Raw genomic sequence first — 14461 nt, forward strand, 5'->3', positions numbered from 1 at the left:
ACCCTGCTATCTACACAAAATTCCTGTCCCCGTTTAACGATGAGGTGGATAAAACTCCTGTTATCCGCTCAGTATTGCTGAAGCTCCTCCTGAAGTACAGGTGAGCACGGACAGACAACTGATGGATGCTACACTAAGGGGTGGTTCAGCTTTGTTTTTCATGATCTCATCAAACCAGTCTGATTGTTCTCCTTGCTTCCATGCTGTTAATTGAATTTGAATCGTTACGGTTGAAATTCTTCTTGTGCCTTTGTATTAGTCGTGCAACTTGGCTGGCTTGCATGTAGCTTGTGTGAAGTATCTGACCAGTCTGTGCCAAGGTTTACCTAGCTATTCTTAACCTAAACCTGTGCTGAACGTGGGTGGCTTGGGTAACCTCAAGATAGCTGACTAATTGACATGCTCTAGATCAGCAAAGCAATACTCTTCATCCACAGACGTTCAATCAAGAATGATCTCTTGTATGCCTACACAGACCTCTCCATTCACACTAGCTCCTCCAGCCTCCCTCTGCAGTCAGGGCACAGAAAGCTGTTTCTCAAGTGTCATCATCTCCTAACTCTGATGTCTAAAATGCATCAGATGACTTATGCCCTAGAAATGCTAATTTGGCCTAATTTGCTAATAGAAGCCTAGCTCAGAGTGTGAAGCTAGATGATATCTGGCAAAAGATGGCACAGTTGTTTTTCCTTCTTCCAGCTGGATCTAGAATGACCACCACCTGTCAGCTGAGCATAACTAGTAGTTCGATCATGATTTAGGCTATTAGTAGGAGCTGCTGGTATTGCAGTTGTGGTAAAGGGTGTTTCTCTCTCCTGTAGCTTCAATGAAGTGAAAAATGATGTGCAACACTACCTGTCCCAGGTAGAGCACGAGATCCTAGAGAAAAATGATAAAGAACTCTACTTGCTTTTTGTCAACTGCTTAGAGGTAAGAGCTGGGCAATAAAACTGTTGCAGGAATTAAAAAGTCAAGAATAGAAATTTTTCTGTGATTTTAGGCCAGCTTCTTGTGCACATAACTAATTGCCCAACTAGAAAGCTTAAAGGGAAGATTAAATCAGATCACCTGGTCAGAACCTGCTCTCCAGTAACTAGCCTTGCTTTTCAAGGTAAGGCTTGTGTGTGTTTGCAGGATTACATAACTTCTCTCTTGGACACCTTGGACAGGTGTGTAAGTGTTAAGTGAGGCCTGATAAGAATCAAACTCCAGCACAGGAGAGCAGCAAGAAGGGAGGTTCCTAGTTGCAGTAGTCCACTGCTGGACCACTTTCTCATTTTCACAGACACTTCTGTCTGCAGAGCTTTAGATGACTGTGCTGTTTGGGTTGTTCCCTTTCCTTCCCCTGTATAACTTTTACTGCTTTGGACAACTTTAAACATACTTGACAGCAAGGCAGAGGTTTCATTTCTTATAGTTTTCATTAAAATGGTGACTTTGTAGATAAGACCAAAATTTATATGCTTGCTAAGGGAAAGACAGGTAGAGCTTGGCATATTGGAACATGTGATGTGTGTTTCAGCACGTGTGTGGCCAGTCAGCATGCTCATAACTCTCTTGCTCAGCTACATGCTTAGGAAATACTGGGGAGAGCTTGGGCATATTGCTGAAGGTGTTTGGTGGTGTGGCAGAGCTTTAGCCAGAGAAATCACAGGGAGAAGCTAATGGCATTGGGGTGGAGGGTGCTGAGAGAAACATGGAAGTTTAATGTACTTACTGCAGTGTGGGTGCGTTGGAGATAGAAAGTACCACTGCACAGGACATCTGATGGAAGTGGTTCTGCCACCCATGCAATATTCTGGCCCGTCTTTAGGATTCTTTGTGTGAAAAGTCTGAGGACAGCCTTGGATATGAGCATATAAACTATCTGCCTGGACACAGAGGCTTTCCAGAGAACTATCTCCCAACAAACAATCAAGAAGCTCCTCGGGAATCATCTGTTGAATATCTGCAGGCGGTAGCCAAGGTTCGCTTGTACCTGAGTAAGGCTGCAGAGCTGCTCTTTGACTTGCATGAGCCCACAAGTAAGTCAAATTATTCTGCTATCAAATGAAAATGCTTTATAAAGAGCAAAGTCACCACAGGAGACAGGCTGTGCTACAACTTGTTTTGGTGTGTGGCCAAGAACGAGCACATCAGCTTGTTTCTTTTCTCTTTCATGAGGAGTGTCAGTCGTTATTTGTCCTCTTGACCACATATGAGAAGTGCTCTATAACTCACAGCAAGGCTGTGCTGGTGACCCCTGGGGTGTAGTTACGTAGCAGTTGTGCCTTTGGAAGGAGGTTTGGTTTATTCTCCAGATGTTAACAACGAAATTTTATTTAGAGTCAACTAAATTGAACTTCAATGAATAAATGAATAAAGCTAAATGATGCTTCATGAAATGTGACTGCTGTAAGGGTTAGTGTTGTATATGAACGAGAGCTCTGCACAGATAAAAAGAATGATGAGATACTTAAAAAAAAAAAAAAATAAAAAAAGTAAAGTTTTGAGCTGATTTACTGACCCAGTAAGAGAACAGCGTGTGCAGGGTCTCAGATTCTTACACAGTCCATGAAGCATTGAAGTGTGGTAACATAACTAATTCCAAGGGACCTCAGTGTCCAGCCCTGGCATCAAGGATGTCAGGCTAGTGAAATGCATCCCAGGAGACTGCTCTTAGGGAGCACCATCACCTGGGCAGCTGAGACAATGGAAGGACATTATTGAGCAAGATGGAAGAGTTCTGAAAATGAACTACCAGTAAATGGGAAAACTTGTCCTTGAGAGATGGAAAGGGAAGTGGAATATGTCATCCATTCAAGAAATGAGTCATTGTCTAAATTCCAGCTGAGGAAACACCCTAGATAAGCATCTGAGGAAGAGAGGGCTCTCAAGTTCTCCTGTGCAGTCAGGACTAGCTAAAGGAGCTTGGTGCTACAGCTCGTGCTGACAGAAGTTTTACAAGGTAGGATGTGGTTTTGCCCTTTTATTTTCTTTTTCCTCCCTCCCTCCAGAGCAAGACCAGGTAGAGGAGAAGCAGCGTTACCTTGCAAACGTGAGGGTGTTCTGCAGCCTTGCCAAGAACAACTGGCATCGTGTTTACCTAGTCCGGAAGATTGCTAGTCAATATGGGATGGAATTCACTCAGAAGCTCGTCACAGAGGCACAGTTTAACTGGGTGTTCCCAGTGGAAATTCTGCAACAGGTAAAGAAGAGGTGTCTCTTTGGGGATGGCTCTGGTCTCCTCTTAGTCTTCAGGTTGTGCTGCTTTGGGGTGTTTCTACTGTTGTGTGGCTCTTGGGGGACTCACCACAGTGGGAGTGGGTGTGAAGATGACTTCTCCTCACTCTCTATTGAATGGAGTCTGTTCTGGCGGTGAGGAGCCGTTTGGGTTGCCACGCCTGCTTGCTCTCTTTGTGAAGGCTGAAATGTCACAGCTTTTGGGAGCAAGAGGAGATTCTGCCTTGTCTGGTGGCTTGTTACTGTCCACAGTGCTCACCATGGGCTTTTCCCTGTGTAGGTACAGAAGAGCAAGTCGAATCACATCGATCGTTACCTGGCATGTGGCAAGAATTACAGAGTCCTGCGTGATGCTGTGGGGAAAGCCATGATCGAGTGTGAGACTGAGGGTCTTCTAGAGGCAGAGAAGGTAGGGCACGTTCTCCTCACTGGAATCCTGTTGTGGGTTCTGGATGGCCAGTGTTTGAGCTTTACGTGTTCCTGTGTGCAGTGTCTCTTCCAGTAGATGCCTGGATTGCTTTTGCTTGAAAGTTACTGTGACTTATGCTGGCACACACACGCTTGCTTTACTCTGACCTGTGTTCTGACACACGTAACTGAGGCTGTTTCTGTTGTTTGCCTCATCTCACCTTTCTCCCCTTGTCATATACCGCAGTGGGGTTGTTTTACAGGAAGCAATACAGGCACCTTGTAGCCAGCTGACTGGGGGGTAGGCAGATAAGAAGCTTTATGCCCCCTCCCTGCCTGCCTATATCTGCCTAGCCTTGTGTCTTGCCATGCAAAAATCAAATAGGTGATTTCTGTGTCATTGTAAGCTTTTTCCAATATGTATTGTGTGTGTGAAATCTTCAGGAAGAAGTTTGCAGACAACGTGCCTTTGAATCTCAGTGTTGATTTGATTCGAATGAAGGGTACAGGTTGCTGCCTAGTGAGACTGTAATTCCAACTGGATGTTAGAAGAATAAAATACTTGAGAGATTTCTGATGTAAAACCCCCAGTCAGGTTGAGTGCTGTTAGATTACTCATTTATTTATGCCTTGAACAGCCATTTCTGCACTATCCTCCTTCATCTGTGGGGAGAGCTTTACCACAGACCTGCTAAAGCTCACATATCCAGTAACCAGCTGAAACCTTGTCAAACTTTAGCTGTGACAACTGTAGCCTCTTCTCTTCTAGGCACCTAGCAGCAGTCCGGCTGTACAGTCTGTCCATCTGCTCCTGGCTATTTTCAGAGAGGTCACTGCCCTGTATGGAGTTAGTGACTCAACTCTTCATCCCAACCAGCAGGTAAGATACTTCACTTGGAAAGCTCATGACAAACATGCTTCATTGATAAGGATGAATGATATTTAAGTCATTGGTGGAAAAACCTTTTGTTCTTCTACCCCAAATAAAGTTCTGTCCTGACCAGAGCAGGAGCAACACAGCATGGGAAGCAGCTGATAGTCCTCTTCAGTTTGGTGGGCAATATCATGCTGGTTTTATTTATTTTAAATATGTGCTTTCAGCAAACAGATGCTATGACTAAGTTCATCCAGAACTCCCAAGTCCTGAATTCTCCAGACCTGCAGCACTTTGCAGCTTCTCTTGTGATGAATGCACTGCCATCTCTGAGAGTGGCTCCTCAAAGCTTCAGCCGCAGCGGTGCAGTAATTGAAATGGCTGTTCATACCTCAGCTGTCTTACTGTGTGGGCAGAACAGTCTCCTGCGGCCCCTGAGGAACCTGGCATTCCATCCACACACCATGGAGGTAAAGGGATTTAACTCGCGTGGCAATTCAGCATATTGCTAGTTCTTTCTTATATCTGCTGGATCCTCTCTAGCCTTACCTTTCTTAACACCAAGAGCACCAGCTTACTGTTTTAGCTGTGATTACTGGTGTGTGATTATCTCAGTGTTGTTGGGATTAAGGAGTGCAGCCACAGGCTCTGGGCTGGTAACGTTTCCAGGTACCTCTGCATCCTGAGCAGTACCAGGCAAATAGTTTTGCAATAGTCTCTTGTTTCCCATCATGAATAAGGAACCAGTAAGCAACTGGTACAGGAAAGAACGGATTTACATATTTGCCAGCTTTTTTTTTTCTTTTTCCCTCCTCAGCACTCTTTTCTGCCTACGATGCCAGAAGATATAATGGCTCAGGCGAGGGCCTGGGAAGGAGTGGCCACTCTGCGCTGGTACAGTAAGTGCTCCTGACTGACTGTGAAAGGAATTGAAGGATAAGCCTTGGGTTTTGAATGAAACTCTTCCAAATATTAGGACAGACTCATTCCTCAGTCTGAATTATCCTTTGTAAATTAAGATTTGCAGCTATGCTTTATGTGGGTAATGCACAAAAGTGCATCAAGCTTCTGTTTAGTCTCAAGTTTATAGCTGTTTGCAAAGCCTGAGAGTGCAGCAAACCTGTCCTGTTGCTCCTGCCAGTGTTGAAGGGGTGTGAGCAGAAGACGAGCACTTTGCCACCTTCCTGACCAGCTTTCAGTTCTCTGCTTTCCACAGTAGGATCTTACTGCAGACTAGGAATCCAGGGCTGGGAGTATCCATGCTTACCAGCCCATTTGGTACTCAGTAGCAGAACCTTTCAGGCTTCCAGTCCTTGTTCCTCAAGGAGAGAAGCACTGGAAAATTCCTTGGGCTCCTTTGAGTTTTGGCATTGTCACTGCTTTTGATTAGATCTTGAAGCATATTTCTTGCTCCAAGATGATGGTCCCTGATGAAAGGAAATAACAGGGGCTTTATAAATGCCTATCTTATAACACTGTCCTATTTGTTTCTCTTTCTTGATAGAATGTGCAAATGGTCACCCCTGCACTGTAGGAGAGGTAAGAATTTGAGACTGGTGGGTTTTTAAGCAGGTGGTGTTTTCAACAATAAATTGTTTTATTTACTGATTTTTATGTTCTGTTGCACAGCAGTTTATTTTCTAAATCATGTATATTACTAATCATTTTGCCATTGTAATGTAAAATGTAGAATAGCTCTAACATGGTTTATACCAGAGCTCTAGGAAACAAGACTGGCAGAGTTCCTCTGCCCAGTATATAGCAGTTTTCAAATTAACCAGTTACAGCTTTGATTTTTGATTCTCTTTCTCTGCTGGAGATGCTTTTCCTCTGGAGTTCAGTGTTCTCACTTTGCTCTTTGCTAGTGTGGCCGCCCCGTGGAAACCAGCCGCTGTCTGGACTGCGGTGCCCCAGTTGGGGGGCAGCAGCATAGACCCCTGCCTGGCTTTCGAGAATTCTGGTATGCTTTGACTTGGTAACCTTTTCAGCACTGAATGATGTAGTACTTGCCTGTCACGCTTTCAGGGCAAAAGGTACCAAGCACTTCATGCTGCTACTTGAAAGGTGGCATGTGGGATTCCCTGTTAGCTCAGACCTGGGCCTCTGAGGGGGAAGAGGCTCAGCTGGTTGAACTCTGTCTCTGTGGAAACTGCCTTAGCATAAGACCTTGTTACGATGCTGGTTTAGAGTTTATCTTCCTGCTCATCCAGGCTGATATAGTTACGTGGTTCTACACCAACATACAGTAATAGCCAATGCTTTATTAAATGGATCAGCATGGTTGAAGAACTTCTACCAGGGTTCCAGTAACTATAACTTGTGCTCCCTCTGCAGTAGCACTTGCAGCCCTTGTGTAAGAACGTTGAAGTTACTAATTCTAACAGTGGCTTCTTGTCTGTCCAGCACAGAATTGGCTAATCTTGCCCTACAGGGCTCGATGTCTCCTCTTTAATAGAAAATGTATTAGGAAGAGATGTCCAGGGAAGAGCAGTCAGCCAGCAAAACCAAACCAATTGGCTTATTTGTGTACAAAACATACTGGAAGTCCTCATTCCCTGTAGCACTTTTAATTGGCAGCTTTTATTGCATTCAAAGACCTTATGGATCAAAAAGACATTACTGGGTATCAGACATCTCTTGTGTGTTTTTGGTCAAGAAAAAAATCCTTTATGTACATTTTCCAACAGGAGTAATGAAGACAGAACTCAAACTGGCCACATACTTGGAGATGCACAGCACAGGAAAACAATGGGAGTGTCTGATCGGGCCATGTCCCCAGTTGCCTTTGTTCTCATACGCTTGCTCACACATCTGACAATGCTGCTGGGAGCCACAAAAGATCCTCAGGTATCTTCCAGTAACAGTTCCAAGTGGGCACATGAAATGTAGTGAAACCTCTGTGTGATGCTGGTCCTTTTCATCATATTGCCAAGTAGCTAGGGCAGTCTTTCAAGATGCAAGACCCAAATTCACTTCTCTCCCTACCCAGGGGTGATTTTGGTTTCTTTGTGCACTTGCATGGACACGTGTGCACACCCACACACACACACCCACACACACACCTGCCTTTATTTGTTTAGTAGTGGGAATCCTATAGGTTTGGAGACTTTCTGGTAAGACTGTTGCTCTGCATTCCTTGTGCTTGAACTGGATGTTATTGGCTGTGCTCATTCTTCCCTTTTGTTTCTCTTTAGTCACTGCAAAGGATTATCAAGCCACCAGTACATGACTCAGTGAGTTTCCTACAGCAGCATATTCAGGAGGACTTGGCACAGCTGACAAAAATTTTGGGGAAGAGTGTGGATGAGACAATCAACATCCTTCATCTTGTCCTGTGCAGCCTCCTCAAGGACTCCCATCAGCACCCAGGCCAATGTAAGGAAAACTACCTGCCATATCACATCTGCAAGCTCTATCAGCATTTCAAGGGCAGCAGTTAATTAGCTTCGTTGCTAATAGACTATTTCCAACAGGCAATAGCTGAGCTGATGAGGAAGATCCAGAAATATGAGGCTTGTTTCTTGCTGCAGGGAGTGAAGAATTTTTGGCTGTTTACTTCTCTTTGAGTATGTGGGGTTTGCAAGGTTTGATGCATGATTCTGAAAAGGAATTACTGAATAAATAACCTAATGACACATTGACAGAGCTTTCAGCTCACTAGTAGTACTACTCAAAGCCCAGTAACTCATGCTGTGTATAATCTATATACTCCCCTCTAAATGACTCCTGAGAAGCTATGTGGTAGAAGAGGGATGGCAGAGTTCTGAATCTGGAGTTCAAGTTGACATGAGTTATTGTGGATTTATACATAATAACCATCTTTTTGTAGTGTGACAGCACAAATTGGTATTCCAAGCTCTGTTGTTTGGCCTGTCATTGATGATGGTCTGACCTTGGACAACTTAACCTTTTTGGGATTATGAATGACTTGTAGAAATGTCAAATGAATGACTGGACTGAAGCTTCTGAAAACCCGTGATCACTGTGTGCTGTTTTGGATGATGCTCCAGCTAGGCCAAGATACTTATTTAGCTTCTAGGACTTCTGTAATCACTCTTGGCTCATCATGCTAACTTAACTTGCAAGGATGTCACATCTGGAAGCTTAGAGAATCTGTGCTTTTTTAATGGAAATATTGCAGATGTAAGAGACTAAATATTCCTGTTGCAGGGCCAGTTCAGTTTGATGATGTGCTTTCCACCAAGGAGAAGAGAAACAAATGGGAAGAAATTGTTACAAACACAGTTATTGCTCCTGCATTGGAGGTGAGAAGAAGCTTGCTGTATAAAATTTCAGTAGTTGAGCAGTTCAGAATCTGGTTATTTGGAAATCTGACCTGCTGTAATATCTGTGCTACACTTTTCACGCAGCGATTCCTAAAGCCAAGCCATCTGTGACACAACTGCAGGTCAGCTTTCATTTGTGAGAGTCAGCCAACTCTATTCTAGCTGTGGAAATGAGTACCTGAGACTGGAGTGGTGCTATGATGATTTTTTTTATGGCTGGAAAAGCAGAAATGTCTTGGCTCAGTTGAAAGTATTTGACCAAGAGAGCACATAGCTGCCCCAAATGAATCCTGTCTGCCTTTTTTACTGCCCATATACATCATCTCAAGAATGAAAGTCCTGTGAGTTGGATGAGCTGGAGAACAAAGAATAACTTTATGATATAAACAGCTGTATTGCAGTGTGTGTTTTACACGCCTTCCCTTGGAGTTCATCTTCTGCTTTGACATATTTCTGTGTCAATTTGTTGTCAGGCTATTAGGGAAATATACTCTAGTGGAGGTTCAACGTGGCAGGACACTGCCAATTCTGATATCATGTCTCTTTTTTATTTTTATTTTTTAAATGCAGGATTTGGATAAAAAACTTCTGAAGTTAAATAGACAAATACAAGAGGATGAGAGAATCTCTTCCAATCCCATAGTGAAAATAGTGTATGGTGACCCGGCCACTTTCCTGTCCCAGCTGCCAAAAGACAGTCACATACATCATTCCAAGATGTGGAGCTGCCGAAAGAGGATTTCAGTGGAGAACCTGGGCCATGTAGTCCAGCAAAAGAATGCCAAGGACACTGTCCCTCTGCTGTGGAAGTTTCTGCAGAAGGTGGGTGTGACACAGGGATGAGAGACTGTGATGTTCAGAGATCAGCTCACAGAGTCACAGACTGGTTGAGGTGGGAAGGGACCTCTGGAGGTCACCTGGCAGGGCTGTCCAGAGCCAGTTGCCTGGGACCAAATCACTGGTTGATTATACAGTGTCTTTATTCTCACAGAGAACTGCATGTGTCAAATATTTTCTCTTTTAAACATTTAAAAAGTAATTCCATAAAAGTATTCAAAACTGGTTTGTCCAAGGACAACCTTACTCACAGGCTGCCTTTCCTCTTCCAGGAAAGAGAACTGAGGCTGGTTAAATTCTTACCAGAGATTCTGGCTCTTCAGAGAGACTTGGTGAGGCGATTTCAGAACACCGCTGATGTCAAGCACTGCTCAATCAGAGACTTCCTCAAGGAGCCCCTCTCAGGTGAGAAGCCTCTGCCAGAACTGTAATCAGTGAAACAAAAAGCACTGGATAATCCAGCTGAAAGTGAAGGTGAAACTTCTTTTGAGCTTGTAATCTTAAATCCTCCCATTTTCCTTTTAACTCCCATCCAAATGAATTGGAGACCTTAACTCTGGAGTTATGCTTGGAAAAGTCATCAGATGGCTTTAAAGAGAATTAAGCACAGGAAGATTGTTCACAAGGGGTGGAGACTGTGCTCAGAGATAGGCAAGAGAAATCCCTGAATGCAGCAGTGGATATGTTGAATTTTTAAGCTCTTCCCCAGAGCAGGGCCTGCCTAAGAGGTGGAATAGATGTCCTTGCCTTCTGTTTGTGAGCTGCACACAGACATTTTGTGGCGACTCCTTCAATTGTACTTACGGAGAAGCATGTAAAACACATGCTGAATCAGACCAAGGATCCCTCCTGCCTTGTACCCTGGGCCAATAGCAGATGATATGGAAGAATATAAACAAACAGAGCAAATCTGATAACACCAGAAAACTGTTCAATGTCTATTTAGTCTCTCTTGATCTGTGTGAGTAGTTGCCTGGAGTTCAGTGGTGTGCTCTGAAAGTTCATATATTATGGAGTGTTGCTGGTAAAAGGTGTTTCAAGGGTTTATCTTTCTGTTATTCCTCAGATGTGATGAGGGACCTGTTACAGAGGAGAGTGAATGTGTTTCTGTCTGTTTGGAACAAGCTGAGAAGCTCGCTGGACACCAATGGTAGGTAACACTTCTTTCCCAGCATTGTTTTGAGAGTGATGGAAGCAAGAGCTTGCCAGCTGTCAGACAATCCTCCTCTACTGCTACCCTGGACAGTTCAGGTTGATCAGTGATCAACTCTCCGTCAGTGATGCTGAGGCATATCCTTACAACTGACCTTGGCCCTTAAGGTTTAAGATGATCTAGGTGCAAATGGAAGAACTTGTTTCCCTCTTGTAGTATCCTCACCTGAACTTGCTCCCTTTAGTGTTTATAAGTAATAGAAAGAGCACTGCTTTTTTCAGGTTGTATGCTTTCTCCCGCCCTGGTTCAGCTCAGGAGATGCTTGCTTATCATGACCTGGCTCTAGGCCACCTCAAGCAGTCTTCCCTTCCTTTTATTTCAGGGGAAATTAAGCTTCCTAAAGGCTACTGTGATGCTGACCTGACCCTGGACAGCAAGCTTGAGGTCCTTCTGCCACGTCGACAGGGACTGGGCCTCTGCTCCACAGCCTTGGCCAGTTACCTCATTAGTCTGCACAATCACTTTATCCACTTGGTGAACAAACACATCAAGGAAGATGACAGGTACGTTGCTATTCCAGCTAGGCTTTTTTTTTCTTTTTTGGCTCTGTTGTGTTACCTGCCTCTACACAATCAACTTTCCCTGCTTCATAAAAGCTTCCTGCTCTAAATGGAGACCGTTTTCTCTTCTGCAGGTACTTGATCAGTCCATCAGAAGTGGCTGACCTGCACTTGATCAGTTACGAGGTTGAGAGAGACCTGATTCCTCTGATCTTGTCCAACTGCCAGTACAGCATGGAGAAGGGAGGGGAGACGTTGCAGGACTTTGATCTGGAGAGGATCCAGCAGCAAGTCATCAGCAAGTTCCTGCAGGGGAAACCACTCATCACCATAACGGTAGGAGAAGGCAGCTAGCTATGTTTGCTGCAGACAACTCCTTGGCTGATGCTGGAGCCCTGCAGTGTTTGCTGCAGCCAGGCATGCACTGTAGCAGGGTTAGCAATGTTACCAAAGCTCTACAACCATGGGTTTCTCTCCCTGACAGGGAATACCTACCCTCGTGTACAGACATGATCGGAATTATGAGCAGCTGTTTAATGATGTCAGGAATAAGCTGGATCAGGTGGGTTTCTGCATTGGAGGAAGCGGGGCAAGCATGTGACCCCTGACATCCCAAGAAATGTGAGGTTTGTCTTCTGTCACTTGCCTTCTTCATCTGAAGACTTGTCCTGTGAATCTCTAGGCATGCCGTGAGTGTGTACAAACTGGCCTTCTTTTGTCAGTCAGGATTTACGAAGGAAAGGGATGTGGTTAAGCATTTTCAGTTTCCTAAATCTGGTGCTCTGCTGTCTTTCCTGACTTTAGCAACTTGAGTAGCAATAAGGAATGGCTCTAAACTAATACTGGCAACTGCTCTGACTTCATGGTTTTCAGAGTGCTCTCCCCAGTTCTGTGATGAACATGATCAGTGGGGAACTACAGTCTTACAGTGATGTTTGTGATGCTCTGTCCGTCACTGAAATTACCTTGGGATTCCTGGCCATGGCTGGAGAGAATGCTGAAATGCTTCTGACTGACTACATTGAAAAAGTTCTGCAGATGGGTGATCAGACGAACCCTCATGTACTGCAGGTACGTCCTGAGGGCAAAGCTCTTAATCTTACAGGATAAAATCTGTTCTGGTTTATACTGAATCCAGCCAGTCTGATCTTCAAGCTCAGCAAAAGTCCCCCTTGAGAAGGTGTGTGATAGGATTCCCTCCCCACTATACTCAACAGCAGGGGGGAAACAATTTTCTCTTCCCTGCAGTGTTTGCAAGGTGGGAGCATCTAATAGCTTGTGACACACATCAGTTTCTTGCAAAGCCCTGCAAGAAGGGTCAGGTGTGGGATGTGCAGAAGGTCAAACTCTTCTCTGCAGATCCAAGCTCTTCTGTCAGCACCAGGAAGGAGAAATCTCAGTTGAGTGTGAGCATAATTAGTTACAATACTAAAACTGAGAGAAGGGAGAACTTTCAATTATGAGTCAGCTTTCAGTGACACTGGTTTGCCTGGTGCTGAACAGGATTGAAAATATCCTTTTACCTCTCAAAAGTGGTGACAGGGGAAGGTTTTATCTCCTCACGATGCATTAGAAGAGCCCTTTGCTGATAAGGGGGCAAAGGCACTATGTTATGACAAGAACGTGTGACATAGTCCTGTCACTTGCCCGCTCCCTTTCATGATACCAAAAAGATGGATTATTGAAGGCTAAATGGGGAAGAGGGAGAGAGACTCCTATTGCAGTCGGGCTTCTACACCCCAGTTACAAGGGCTCAGGGAGCTGCCTGCAGTTGTGACCTGCGTGGGGAGGGCAGGGTGTGGACAGGTTCCTAAATATCCCTTACATCCAGATTCACTCCTTATGTTTTTTTTCTTTCAGGCCCTTAGACGATGCCGCCTAAAGCACAACATTGCCCTCTGGCAACTTCTCTCTACCCGCAAATCTGAGCAGCTTCTGCGCCTCAAAAAGGTAAGGCACACTGGTACCTTGTGTCTAATCAGCTGTTTCCTCTTCTCTAAATGAAATTGCTCATCTGTGTATGGTTGGTTGTTTTTTCCTCTCACTGCATTTTTAGGATCCTTTTGAAGACATCAATACAGTCTACAAAGCTGAGCTCAGTCCAGAGCTTGCCAAGCTCCTCAACACCTTCCTTGTCCACTCAAGGCTGGAAACCTTCCTACAGGAGCTCCATGAAATGATTGTCTTGAAGCTGAGACGTGTCCAAGCGGTGGATGAATTCAGACCCACGTGGAGGTAACAGACTTATGCAGCCCAAACCAACCCCCAGCTCTTGCTGTTATTAAGCTTCTCTGCCTCTGAAAATGCACGGGATGGGAACGGTTCCTTTGGGGAACGACTGTCCTGCTGGACACAAAGCACAACCATCAGCAGCATTGAGAACATGCAGCTGGTTCTAAGACACAGGGCCTGTTTCTGGCAGTGTATGACTTTGTCTTACACAGGCTGTTTTGGGAACACTGCTGGGATATACCAGGAGCTGCTGTTCACGAGCACTAAAGATGACCACAAGCACTTCTGCTGTCATGCAGATGAGCACACTCAGATTTCCACATGCCCAGCTTAGTTCTGACCTGCAGCATCCCATTTCTGGGGCTTTTTTTAGCCCCTCTGGCTGTTTAATCCTTCTCATTACAAAATACACATATTCCCACTCTCTGCTTCGTGTGGGTGTGTTCCTGCCGCACAATCCACTCTGTGGCACTGGTCATTTGCTGTACACAGTCTATTCATCCTACTTTTGCTCTTTTGTTTTCCAGCCTGAAGGAATCGCTCATCCCTTACCTTGATGCAAAAGACTCAGAGTTATCTCCAGAGCTGCAGGAGCTGTTCCCAGATGAGATTCTTCTCTCTCACGCTATTGCTACCTGGGAAGCTGCTGCTCTCTTCAAAAGAGAGCGTAGGTAAAGCTAGGGCTGCAAAACCAGGGAATTCTAGTGCCATGACCACACGGTGTTGGTGCCATTCTGGGACCATGGGGGGGTTGGTTTTTTGGGTTGTTTGCTTGTTTTTCTGGGGGTTTGGGTGAAGGATTTTTTTTTTTTACTAACTTCAGTACTAAAAGTATGATGTGAAGATGAGACAATGTCATGTATAGAAGGATGACTGGGCTGCAGAAGGC

At 44.7% G+C, this 14461-nt stretch overlaps 1 protein-coding gene across 1 annotated transcript in view; it reads left to right on the forward strand.

The window, feature by feature from the left end:
* Window positions 1-14247, forward strand: part of RNF213 (ring finger protein 213) — a gene marked incomplete at its 5' end in the record, with an annotated part of 37412 nt that extends 23165 nt beyond the window's left edge. The window contains 23 exons of the mRNA XM_029084189.1: window positions 1-100; window positions 822-930; window positions 1814-2024; window positions 2997-3187; window positions 3503-3631; window positions 4400-4510; window positions 4732-4974; window positions 5322-5403; window positions 6009-6043; window positions 6370-6464; window positions 7192-7351; window positions 7699-7879; window positions 8675-8769; window positions 9361-9612; window positions 9900-10032; window positions 10694-10777; window positions 11163-11343; window positions 11475-11676; window positions 11825-11902; window positions 12214-12411; window positions 13201-13290; window positions 13397-13575; window positions 14100-14247. Coding sequence (XP_028940022.1) covers window positions 1-100; window positions 822-930; window positions 1814-2024; window positions 2997-3187; window positions 3503-3631; window positions 4400-4510; window positions 4732-4974; window positions 5322-5403; window positions 6009-6043; window positions 6370-6464; window positions 7192-7351; window positions 7699-7879; window positions 8675-8769; window positions 9361-9612; window positions 9900-10032; window positions 10694-10777; window positions 11163-11343; window positions 11475-11676; window positions 11825-11902; window positions 12214-12411; window positions 13201-13290; window positions 13397-13575; window positions 14100-14247 — 3287 coding nt within the window. The remainder of the gene's footprint in view (window positions 101-821; window positions 931-1813; window positions 2025-2996; window positions 3188-3502; window positions 3632-4399; window positions 4511-4731; window positions 4975-5321; window positions 5404-6008; window positions 6044-6369; window positions 6465-7191; window positions 7352-7698; window positions 7880-8674; window positions 8770-9360; window positions 9613-9899; window positions 10033-10693; window positions 10778-11162; window positions 11344-11474; window positions 11677-11824; window positions 11903-12213; window positions 12412-13200; window positions 13291-13396; window positions 13576-14099) is intronic.
* Between the last annotated feature and the right edge of the window lie 214 nt (window positions 14248-14461).

Source organism: Antrostomus carolinensis, unplaced genomic scaffold (assembly GCF_000700745.2).
Source record: "Antrostomus carolinensis isolate BGI_N321 unplaced genomic scaffold, ASM70074v2 scaffold28923, whole genome shotgun sequence".
In the NCBI taxonomy this organism is placed as follows: Eukaryota; Metazoa; Chordata; class Aves; order Caprimulgiformes; family Caprimulgidae; genus Antrostomus; species Antrostomus carolinensis.